The sequence below is a fragment of the Meleagris gallopavo genome, chromosome 25 (genome assembly GCF_000146605.3).
Source record: "Meleagris gallopavo isolate NT-WF06-2002-E0010 breed Aviagen turkey brand Nicholas breeding stock chromosome 25, Turkey_5.1, whole genome shotgun sequence".
In the NCBI taxonomy this organism is placed as follows: Eukaryota; Metazoa; Chordata; class Aves; order Galliformes; family Phasianidae; genus Meleagris; species Meleagris gallopavo.
Window position 1 is genome coordinate 868,509 of NC_015035.2, and position 12,571 is coordinate 881,079.

Genomic DNA, 12,571 nt, shown 5'->3' on the forward strand with positions numbered 1-12,571 from the left:
ACCCGGTCATGTCGTACGGGCCGCTGGATCCCTACCGGGCCGGGCCGACGGCCCCGCCGCGGGATTTCGGTGCTATCATTCAGACATGCAGCGGCAACGTGCAGCGCATCGCGCAGTACAGTGAGTGCTGGAGGAGCGGGCCGGGGCTCCTTGGTGGGCCTGGGGCGGGGCGGGGCGGCTGCAGACCTGTTCAGTTCGTGTCGTGGAGTTGTTCATGGCGGTCATAGAGTCATGGCACAGAGCAGTTAATGTCGGGCACAGGGCAGTTAATGTCGTGAAGTAGTCGTTGAAATCCGGGTATTGAGCCCCTGCCACTGGCTGAGGGAATCGTTTCCAATCGAGTGATTGATCCCTTGGCGGAGATGCTGCCTTCTCTAAAGGTGGAACCAGCTGCCCGGATCTTGCTGCCGTGTCTTTGGTCGTCTGAATGCGGCCGGTGGATCTTTCAGGTTGGATATTAGGAAAAGCTTCTCCGCAGGAGTGCTTGGGCACTGTGATGGGGTGACTGACCATCCCTGTGCAGATGTGCTGCCTGGGGACGTGGCTTAGTAGGCAGAACTGCTGGTAGTTGGGTGGTTGGGCTGCGTGATCTCAAGGGTCTTTGCCAACCTCAGTGATTTTCTGCTGCTCCACTTTGATTTCACAAGTTGTAAGCGTTCCTTAAGCTGTTCTGCCTCCTCTTGGTGTGGCTGCCTGTTAAATTGTTCCTGAAGTTGTCAGATAATGTGGCTTTTGTTTGCCTTGCCTCTTTTTCTTCGTGTGTTTTCTCTGAGCTTCCTCCTCTAATTAGTTCAGCTCCTCTTCCTCTTAGCACAAGATTGCTTGGTCTCATGACCAGCAGCTGCCCTATCTCGGTGTGCTGCCAATTTCAGATGAAACAAATGTGTTACAGCTTCTATCAAGGTGGGTGGGAACACACAGAACAGCTGACTTACCGTTACAGTAATTAGCTGTACCCTGTATTTGATAAAAGGCCTGGAGAAAAGACATACAGAAACCTTGAGCACTTCCTCATTTCTCCTCTTCTTCCCTATAGGAAAAAGCAGCCAGCAAACAGTGGGGACAGATGGGTTGTATTCATTTCTTTTAGAAAACTCAGCAGAAGTAGCACTTCTCACAAGTGTATAGAAAGCTGCTGGAGCAAGCTGGCAAAGCTATTGCCTGCAAGGCTGTTGTTTTACCTAAACACTCAGAGGGAGGTTTGAATGTTGTAAGTAATGTGAAGTGCATAACAGTATGTGTGTGGAATGCTTTGCGCCTAAAATCGAAAGGATTTGTAGACTGAAAGCTGCTAACTGAAGGGACTTTCCATATTGATGTGTGTGCTCAGTGCCCAAAAAATGAAGGTGAAGAGCTCCAGCCTCTGTGTTGCTTTGTTGCCGTTTTCTGTAGGTTCTGTGCATTATTTTTGGATGAAATAAGCTAAGTATGGAAAATCATGGAAACTGGTGAAGACAAGAACGGAAAGCACACTGCCTGGCATGGCAATGGGACTTGTACAAGAACATGCCCTCAAAGGAGGGAAAAATAAATAACACAGATTATCTTGATGTAGCACAAACTCCACTTGCTTGGTCCTTGATGTCCACACAGTGTGTGGTCTGTGTGTTGTCAGTTTAACTTGGCTGTCAACTCTTTGGACCTGCACGTGGCTCATAGATTTGTGAGATTAGTGCAATCTTGCTTGCTGAAAGCAGCGTTCAGCTTGTTGCATTAGAAGTTGTTAAACAACTCCTCGCTGTATGGACTCATAGAAACCAGAAATGCATCATGCTGTATGCAGAAGTCAGAATTCTTGCCTAGTTACTGATTGAATCATACTGCAGCCCTGGCTGAATTGCTGTTGTTATAAGCAGTTTCCCTTCACTTTAGAAGAGAGGTCTGTCATTGGAATCTGATGTTTCTTTAGCAATACATTTCATCAACTGCAGTGTTTTGCTCCGGGCTAAAAGCAGGAATTGCACCAGTAGGATCTCACTGAACTGGAAGTATTTCTTGTTATTTCACTGACACTCAGCTGCCTTTAGAATGATGTTAAGTTGATGCTTCTTGCTCTTGCCTTGCTGCTTGATTTCATGGATATGATTTCATGATTGCTAGGAACCCATCAGGTTTTGTCCTACATGGTGCTCCCAGCATCTCTTACTAATGCTAAGGAGTGTGCAGCTGCTGAATACAGCAAGCCAGCTTGCTGATCTGTTCAAACATAGCCTCCTGAGGCAGAGGGGAAGGGGTGGTTGCTTTGCAGGTATGGTAAGGGTTTGGTGGTTGCACGATAAGCAGCGTCTGAACAAGAGGAACTGTGGATGAAGATAGGAGATGGCTAGAACTTCTTTGGCTACAATCTGTTTAAGATTGATGTAAGCTAACACTGCTCTATCTGCTGTGCCTGAAAGACTTTACCAGTACTGCAACAGCTTCTGTCTATCAGGAGTAGCAAAACACAGATTATTTGGTTTTCTTTTCTTAAATAAAGTAGTTCTGGCAGTGATTGTCTAAGATGCAGAAACAGCGTGGTTAGTAGGAACAAAAAATTATTGTTGGTTTAGGAAAATTGAGGAAGAGGAGCATGCAAGCTTTTAGGTACATAGTGTAGCCTACGCATCCCAAAGGCCAATCTATCATCTTTCTGTCTGAACGTTAATCTAGTGAGCTAGACCATGGTTAAATGGGGATGTTTAAAGGCAAAGTCTAAGTGTTGTGTTACCAGCTTGAGTTAAATAAAATATTGAGAGATCCTTCATTGGAGAAGCTCTTAAAGAACCCCTTAAAGAAGGGATAAAATACACTAGAACTCCTCTTACTAATCTTGTGGTCTCTTTATCTTCAGCTGCTCAGATAAAGAATTTGATGAGCCAGCTGGGAACCAAGCAGGACTCCAGCAAGCTGCAGGAAAACTTGTAAGTGTTAACTGAGTAAATGTTGTTTAGGTTCTTTTATTTTTACCTTTATTCTTAGAAGAAGTGAGTTATTTGGAGAAATGCTTTACTGCATAAATTTAATGTAGTCTTACAAACCAAACGTTACTAGATGTGTTAAGTAGTTTAGTGAACATATTAAGGTGTTTCTGTAGGACTTCAGAGAAACCACTCAAAACTACTGAGGAAGATTGACTAGAACATGGTATATAGAATCTAAAAAGAGCAGTAACATATTAGCCACATGTTGTCTGTTCTGAGGAGTAGCCCTAGTAGCTTCTCTTGTGGTTTAAAGGAAATGCATGTCATACTAGGTACTTTGCCCTCACAAAAGGGCAACCTAGAAGAACAGCAAGGGAGGCCTGTATTTGATGGGAAGACAGCTTTTAATACAGAAGAATTTGAGGTGCTGGAAAGATGAGCAATCCTCTCTGGCAGCCAAATTGCAATGTATAACTTCACAATGAGCCAATGGAGAACAGTGTAGAAAACATTTTAATAGGTACAGTCTATAATATCTCCTACAGAGACTGTACAGGGAGTCTGTGCATCTTATACCAGCTTGAAAAGGAGAAATAGAATGTTACGGAGAGAATAAATTCTGGAGTAAGAAATGTTAGAAGTGAGGTTTTTCTGTAATCTTTCACGTGAGTGCACCTTGAATCTCAATATGCAACATCCTCATCTTTTGTAGTAGCTGCTTTTCACGTAAATACATCAGTTGTGATGGCTGGCACTGTGCACACTACATGTGGAGTACATTTCTATTCTCTTAGGGAAAAATATCCTTAAAGATGTGTGAGCTCAGAAACCTTACTTGGTCATTATTGTAAATGTTGAAATGCTCAGGTTGCTTTTTGGAAGAAACCTGTGTAACTGTTTCTGAACCTTTGTTTTAGACAACAGCTACAGCATTCTGCAAACTGCTTGGCCAAAGAGACCAATGAGTATCTCAAAGAACTGGGGTCTCTGCCGCTTCCTCTGTCTGCTTCTGAACAGGTATGCATGTAGAATTTTCTAGAGTTTTTTTTAAATTGCTTACTTGGTAAGCTGGCTTAGAGTGCAATTTCACAGAGCTTAAACTGGCACAGCTGAAGAGACAGCAGCTTTCTGCAATGAAGGCAGTTGTTGAAGTGGGAAGACAAACTAAGCCAGCTACATCCTGACTGTATGACGCTGGGGGGGAGAACATTTATCAGCAGCAAATAGCTCTAAAACTTGGGGAAAGCTGAGTATGTAATTCTATTTCTGAAAAAATAATCTTCTTTACAGAGCAGTCTGGTGATGCGAGACCATGTTTTTGGATAAAAACTCGGTGCAAGCTGAATGTGATTGCACCAAAAAACTTTTCCATCCATGGGATTTATGGCCTGAACTGAAGGTGGAGGAGGGAAGGAGCTGACTCAGCTTGCTCACGTTTAAAGAAATCTGCTGAGGAAATGCTTATGATTTTGTCTCTGGCAAAACAGTCTTCCGGGACATCCCTTCCTGTGGGGAAGGGATGTCCTGTGCTGTGAAGGCAAAAGACTCCAACTTTAAATCACTGCCGCAGTGCTGACTTATCTGCTTTTGTGATGCTGTTATGATGATCTGTGGGTATGGATCAGCAGATGTTGTCTTAGTAGATCCAATTCTTTATCTAAAGGTTTAAATACCAGTTGTAAGTACAGCAGTGTTTTGTGTGTTTGTTCAGAAAGTATTTTTCAGTTAATCTCGCTCTGGTCAGCAGAGTCCAGTCACGTGCACGTTGCTGAATGTGGCACTGACTTCTGGAAGTGAATGAAGCCCACTGAAGCAGTCCAGTTGAAATCTGTAGGAGCAAGATCTCATTGAAAATGTATATATTATTTTTCTTTGACGTATCTGTTGAATTCATACAAACTTCTTGAAAGTACTAGAGAGTCTACAGATTAAGAGGGCTATTGGTAATCTCTGTACTGGAAAGTGTAAGAATCAGCTGTGGTATTGATTGTCCTTGGGTCTTTTTCCCAACTTCTTGTTTTCCATACATGGGGTGTCACAACATAAAGGGAACACGCCAGGGGAACGTGCACAGGACAGTTCCACAGCAGGTAGAGCACAGAGCATTTGGTATAACGTGAAAGTATGATGGGCTTTTTGTTCTCCAGTTTCTGCCCCAGAATGCTGGAAACAAAAGATCACTTAAATGTTAGCATTTACTTTTCTTTTTATGCTGTTTTGGAGAGTCTGATGGTTACAGTAACGTGAATGGCAATATCTGAATGCTTGTTTGTTTGTTTGTTTTTTTCCTTAGCGTCAACAGAGGCTTCAGAAAGAACGTTTAATGAATGATTTCTCTGCAGCCTTAAATAATTTCCAGGCAGTACAGAGGCAAGTGTCAGAGAAGGAAAAAGAGACTGTAGCAAGGGCAAGAGCTGGCTCCCGTATCTCTGTAAGTATTTTCAGGCATTCTGTTGTGATGTAGTGGACTACAAATCATTTCAGAGATCTTGTCTTTGCCCACTGACTTCATGGTTGTCTGCTGATCCATCACTGAGCGCAGATGAGGCCTCAGTAGGTCGTTTTGCTGTTCCAGATGTCGTAATTAGTAGGCAAACATCTTGATATGCTGATGATACATCAACGATCTGAGTGAAGAGACTCTTGTCTTTGCCTTTCAGTTGCCTTTGATTTGCAAAAACAGTCTGAATTTAAAATTAAATCTGAGGATGAATCTAAATCTGGCTTAAACTCCCTTAGGTTAAATCTGAAAGTTGAAGAGACAATGGCAAAGAACCCTCTGGTCAGCATATGCCTTTGTCTTCGGGATATTCCTGTTGATTGTGCTTGTTAGTAGTTCTGGTAGTCTGAAATATTAACATCTCCTTTATTTATTCCAGGCTGATGAGCGGTTCAGAGAAGAACAGCTTGTTTCGTTTGATAGGTAACAGCTTCTTGCATTCTTGGGGTACACTCTTACCTATGCATTATTAAAATGATTGTAGATATATTGTAGCTTGGGCAAGGCTCTTTCAGCTGAATGAAAAGCAGAAAGATGCTACGCAGTGAGTAAGTACAGTGTTTGTAATATACAGTGTTTAATAAAAAAAAAAGTGCATGCCAGTATTTGACTCTGCTGAAATGTAGGCTGTTGATTACTGTCCCAGTGGGAATAGTTCAGTCCCTAGTATGAGGTAGCTGGAACTCCTGGTGTTCTGGACTGTGAGCACAAGATTACCAGACATGTTTTCTGTCACAAAACTCTTTCCAAGAAAATACTCCATACTTCTTTCATGAGTTTGGGTGTTATCTATGAGCCTAGATGGAGCCATTACAAAGTAGTGGGTGAGACTGCTCTAAACTCAGAAGCCTTTGAGATAATAATTGATACCAGAACATGCATAGTCAACACCACTATAAAATATCAGGCACATATATAGATTCTGCAGTAACTTTGTGCCTGCATAGCAGATGAGTTTGCAGAATGGTGCATCAGCTCCACAGTGTGGGTCAGGTGAACTCAAGACGTTGCAAAAGTGTTTGTGATTACTGTGTCAGCTTCCACTATGCATGCCTGAAAAATGGAGGATGAAATATGTTGGCCCTATCTGTATAAACCTTGTAATGTTCTAAATCAAGGCACCTATCTTAGATGTCTCATCCCCTGATCAGCTGTTTGGTGTGCGTCCCTTTTTGTTAGTCCTGTGGTTCCACATGCTGAATTGTTCAGTTGTGGAGATGTTGTGATGAGTTTGAAGTCTTGCTCACTAATGCACGGGGTACCACATAAATACCTGTTTGTGGAGAGGCCCTCGTCTCAGTGAGATGTAGGAGCATCTGCTCCACATTTAAAACTGTCCTTATGTGCTGTACGTCAGACACTTGTGCCTTAAACACCTGGGGATTCTACTGTCAACTCAGCTGAATTCCTGAATGTCTCTGCTGTATCTGATCTAGTCAGGTAGTTTATTGCCATTTCTTTTTGCACTTGGAGCCTTTGGAACTGACTCCTTAGAGTTATGTCACAACATGCCTGTTGGGTGTATTACAGTGCTTTCAGATACGCTTGCCTCTGAGAAGAAGAGGGAGATTTTACCCCAGAACTCTTTTGTGCTGGACACGTAGACTTTGTGTTATTGGTACTGCCTTCACTGTAATCAGTGTGTGTCACTTACGTGGCAGTTATGAAGTACTGTCATCAGGGTAGGTGTGCACTGTGATGCAGAGATTTTTCTAAATATCTCTCTTGATGTGGGACTTAATTTGCAGTTCTTGCTAGATTAATGAATTAAAATACCAAACTTTCTTCGTATCCCGAAATGGCAGATAGCAAGTGAGAATCTTAGAACCAAGATGCTTGTCAGGTGTTCTTTTGATCTGATAATGTTGTGCTTGCAGGCTGCTCTCCATCAAGACTTTCACCCTGATTGATTCCCCCCTTTTTGTGGGGGATGGTGAGAGGAAAGGAAGGTACAGATATTTTAAAAAACAAACTTAAAAAAAGCAACCTCAATAAGGCCTGTTCTATAATGCTATAGGTAATGGTCACATCCTAGCACAAACTATCCTATGCATGTATGCTTTTCAGTTTCTTCACTTTTCTTGGTCTGTCCCTATTATTGTTCTCACTTGTAATTGTTGTCATAAGTCTGCAGTTAGTTGCAAGGCTGGTGTTGTCCTGTAGGAATCCTTTCAACTTTAACACCCTGGTGATTCAGTGTAATCATAGTGAGAAAATATTCCTATGCTGAAAGAAATGTTTCACTTTCCTTCCTTCTCTTCACAGTGGTGAAGACTGGAATCAAATGCAGTCTCAAGAAGATGATGTGGCAATAACTGAACAGGATCTTGAGCTTATTAAAGAAAGAGAAACGGCAATCAGGCAATTAGAGGTGAAGAGTAGATCCTGTGCTTATGTTAACATATAGTTAACAATATTAGGATGTAAACCAAAGAATTCATGCAGTGCTATCTAATGAGATGGGCTGAGGAGACCTGAAGGTAAAGGACAGTTCCTTGTAGAGGGGGTTGATTCCAAGATGAATCTCCCTGCTCCAGTTCAAGGAGACTAGGTTTATTTTCCTCCAGTGTTCACTGGTGGGCCTTCACAGGTGGTAGGAGCAACTCGTGACAGGGTTCATCTCAATTCCCTACTCTGCTAATTGCTAGTGACATGAAAGAAATAACGAGCAGTGAGGATATTGCAAGCTCTTTTGTTAATCCCAAATTCCATCAATAGCAACATCGAGTCACCTGAGTCAGTGAGTGATGGTACCTGTTCAGTTATTTCGAGTGATGTTCTGAAGAGGCACTAAGAATTAGGCTGCAAAAAAGCTGTAACCAGTGTTTTGTGTAACTTGTCAAACTTGTCTTCAGGCCGACATTTTGGATGTCAATCAGATATTTAAGGATTTAGCCATGATGATTCATGACCAAGGAGATATGATTGGTAAGTGTGTTTGGATAATAAGGAGCTTCTTTTCTAGTTCGGTTGCACGTTCTGCCTGCGTAGTTCAGTTTTTCTGATATTTTGTACAAAAAGTATTGTATTCTTTTTTTTTTTTAAGTCATCAATCTGAATTATTTTATAAGTTCTCTTATTTTTCCATAGATAGCATAGAGGCAAATGTGGAAAGTGCAGAAGTTCATGTGGAAAGAGCCAGTGAGCAGTTACAGAGAGCTGCCTATTATCAGGTAAATTATGTATGCTTGCATTATTGTCAGTGTACAGGTGAGTACCAATAATGGTACAGCCCTAACAAGATGCTAAGGACTGCAGCACACCAAACAGGCCTTTAAAAACAGATCATGCAAGTTGGCACTCCCACAGAATTGTGCTCAAAGGAATAGATAAAGCAGTTGACTCAAGAACATTCTGTTGAAATTAGCCTTCTAATTCAGAGGTTGTGTAGTCAGTCTGTTCCTCCATCTAGGTATTCTCAGCAGGTTTAAATGTTTAGCTGTCTTTGTTCTCAGGGGAGAGCTGAACGGTTTTGCTAACAGCAGTTTGGCATGTTGTGGCCATCTTGTAAACATACCAGTTAAGCCAAGATTTCATGTAAGAACTTGGACAAAAATAAAGTTCTTAAAAAATAAAATCCTTGCCCAAACTAAGGAAACTCGCAATGACCAAGATTTGCAGCACCTTTCTAACTGCTCAGTTTCCAACCTGTAATCTGACTGCTTGTCCAGTCAGCTCTTCTGCATTGGTTTTCACTGCTGCTTAAATCATTTTTATGATGCTCGTGGTTTCCGTAGCATTCTTATATTGTTGTTGGTGGAAATGTCTGCCCAGTGACAGGGTGAGAGGCGTTGGGCACTGACTGGAACACAAGAGGTCCTTTTTGAGCATCAGGAACCTCTTCTGTGCTGTACGAGTGACAGAGCACCAGAACAGTTGGCCTAGAGAGGCTGTGGATTCTCCTCCTTGGAGGATTTGTCTGGATGTGGTCCTTGGCAGTGTGCTCTGGGTGTCCCTGCTTGAGCAGTGGTTGGACTAGAGAGACCCAGAGGTGCCTTCTGACCTCATCTGCCCTGTGGTTGTTGTGACTGTTGGTTCAGATTCTGTGAGGAAAAAGGTTCCTGCTCCCACACAAGATTAAAAAATTGGATGCTCTTAAGTGTTGAGATGCTGAAAAGCCTTACACTCCAGTGCTGTTTAACTGCAAGGAGAAGAAAGTAGCTTTTTGGCTCCTGGCAGCAGGTAGTATTTATAAATGTTTGGAGCTGGCAGTAAATCCAAGACAGGTATGTTAGGCACGTATTAGATGTGTTTTTCTAGACAGAGAAGGAAGTGATTATATATAACCAGACTCAGAGCATCATGTGAAGTTAAAAATACTCAGTGTATGTGGACAGACTGTAGCTTCCTATGATGAAGAAGCTGATCAAAGCTGTAAAATTAAGTACAGTAACTGTATGCTACATCATTTAAGCTGTAGAAATGCAGTACTATCTTTGCACCAGACTATGGGGGGGATTGTATCACAGGAATGGCATTTTCATTTGTTTTACCTGGAAAATCCGAATAGCTAGAGATGTTTAGCTTTCCTTTGCAGCCTTGGTGGCAGACCTTAGCATGAAATGTATATTAGGTGTTGTCAACTTCCCTGTTTGTAGTTATCTTGAAGTAACGTTTTGAATTTGCCTAGAGTAGCAGAACTTGTTACGTTTTGATTTAATTGCATTTCTTAGACCTAAAACTAAAAACATTTAGTTGTGGCTTATGCTATTTTAAGGAACATATGAAACTGTATAAACGGTACTTGTTAATTCCCTTGAATAATTATGGGTATTGAGTGTTCTGATTCACCAAACTTAGTAACATGAACTGGCAAACTTGCTTTTTCTTCCTCATCTGCTCTTGGTATCAGTGGTTCTTTTTTTCCCTTCTTCAGAAGAAATCCCGTAAGAAGATCTGTATCCTGATTCTTGGTCTTGCTGTGGCTTCTATAATCTTAGGATTAATTATCTGGTGGACAGCAAAGTGAGATCTTCACATGGAACCTTGTCTCATTGCTGAGAATATTTTTCCCCAGCACGAACAGGCAGACTAGTCTTGGAAATGAAACCACCCTGAGAGAGCACAAGCTGGAACTACTTCTAGTAATAGTTATTAGCAACTAATGTGCAGACAACTAGTATTTGGAATTAGTGAACCATGGAGACAGTATTTATCATTTTATATACAAATTATATTGTTTTATGTAACTAACATCTTGTGGTTTTGCTTTCTGTAATGTATTATTCCCTGTCCCAACTGTATGCTGAAGTGTGATCAATAATTGGAAAAGTCTTATTTCTTTTGGCAAGTGGCAGAAATTTAACTTTTTATGTGTACAGATAACTTTGGACTGGAATAAGAACGACATTCAAAGAGGGCACAACACTGACTTTCATTACCTTAATCCAGCAGTTTCTCAAGTCTCCAGTATCTGCCCCATGGTTTTATTGGTCTCTGGGTGGCTGTGGTTCTAAATTCAATTGAAGAGAAAGATGTAGCATCTGAGATCTGCAGATCTGAGAAGCAAGAAGTATGCATGGATGATGATCAGAACCACTGTGTGCTTAGGAACAGTTAGTTTATCCTTGAGACCCATTGCTTTTATTAATTTTTGTGCATGGTTGGGGTTGTGGGTTTTTTTTTTTAATGCACCAGTTGAATACTCTAAGTCTGAGGACATCCTATCTAGCAGTGCAATGTCATTGAAGAAACTAGCTGGTGGTTTATTATTGGACAAATAAATCTCTTCCAATGCTGACTCTCAAAGCACTAAAATACAAGTTGAGTTTCTTGCTCCTAATTGATTTTTCAGGGAGAAAATGGTGCAAAGGTGAGGAAGCAGGCACCTAAGCTTACAGGTAAACAAGACAGATGTGTGTTAGGAGAAATCCTGCTTTGAAGGACTCTTGAAGCTTATTGTAATGTATCAGTAAATATTGTGTGGCTTGTGAATGTCTGTTATTTTCCATTCTTTATGAAACAAAGTGCAGAAATTGGCTGAGCAAAGTGCTAAGGTTTTGAGACTGAGGATGTATGTGCAAGTTAAGGATTGCTGCTTCTAGCTGTCTTGCTCACAGAGCTGGTCAGGACGTAGCAGTCACTCCCTGCTTTGTTGTAGCTCTAAACTGACATGCACTGAGGGATCAGTAACCTGTCCCAAGCCCAATGTAGTGTGGTAAATGCACCGTACTGACCCATTTTGTATTTAATCCTTCTTCCATGTCTCCTGTGTAATAAAGTAAATGTGAAAGCTGGGAAGGGAGGGCATTCTCCCAATTGCACATTGGTTTGCACTACTGCGTCATCATTCCGTCTAATAACTATCAATAAACACTTTTAAAAGCCTTTGCCAGAGCTTCTTTCTCTTGCAGCTTAAACAGTGCCAGAAGTGTGATTGCAGACTCCTCTGTAAGTCTGCTTTATAGAAGCACCAGCAGCATTTCTTCCAATGTAGCACTGCAGTCTGTGATTTTTCAGCATGAAACACTCTCACAGTAAATAATTTAATCACAGAATGGCCAGGGTTGGAAGGGACCTCAAGGATCATGAAGCTCCAACCCCCTGCCACATGCAGGGCCACCAACCTCCACATTTAATCCCAGCCCAGGCTGCCCAGGGCCCCATCCAACCTGGCCTTGAACACCTCCAGGGATGGACGGGGATCCACAGCCTCTCTGGGCAGCTGTTCCAGCACCTCACTGCTCTCTGTCAAGAACTTCCCCCTGACATCCAGCTTAAATCTTCCCTCCCTCAACATAAAACCATTTCCCCTTGTCCTGCTGTTATCTCCCCTCTCAAAGAGTTGATTCCCCTCCTGCCTGTAGGCTCCCTTTAGGTACTGAAGGCTGCACTGAGGTCACCCCCAGCCTTCTTTTCTCCAGGCTGAACTCCCTCAGTTCCCTCAGCCTGTCTTCGTAGGGGAGGTGCTGCAGCCCCCTTTAATCTTAGTCTCACTCTACCTTCTTCCAGTTTAAAACCACGTCCTGTCGCTCCCTGCCTTTATAAAAAGTCCCTCCCCAGTTTCCTTCAGGTCCTTTAAGGTCCCCTCGAGCTTTCTCCAGGCTGCAGAGACCTAGACTGTCATCACAGAGAGGTTCTCCAGCCCCCTGATCGCCTCCGTGGCGCTCCAAACCTCCGTGCCCTTTTCTCTCCAGAGCCGGGCGTTCTACGGCAGGTTGGCTGTGGCACC

General features: G+C 42.4%; 1 protein-coding gene across 2 annotated transcripts; it reads left to right on the plus strand.

The window, feature by feature from the left end:
• The first annotated feature begins 6 nt into the window (after positions 1 to 6).
• On the plus strand, positions 7 to 11,730 carry STX12 (syntaxin 12). 2 transcript variants are annotated; one of them, XM_019622782.2, is made up of 10 exons: positions 7 to 120; positions 2,831 to 2,900; positions 3,818 to 3,917; positions 5,194 to 5,331; positions 5,780 to 5,823; positions 7,278 to 7,349; positions 7,666 to 7,771; positions 8,256 to 8,328; positions 8,491 to 8,573; positions 10,277 to 11,730. In XM_019622782.2, the coding sequence occupies exons 1-10, from the start codon at positions 9 to 11 to the stop codon at positions 10,367 to 10,369; spliced, it is 891 nt and encodes a 296-aa protein (XP_019478327.1). In that variant the 5' UTR covers positions 7 to 8; the 3' UTR covers positions 10,370 to 11,730. The 2 variants fall into 2 exon arrangements, with proteins under 2 accessions (XP_019478327.1, XP_010721571.1); XM_010723269.3 differs by lacking the exon at positions 7,278 to 7,349.
• The last annotated feature ends 841 nt before the right edge of the window (positions 11,731 to 12,571 follow it).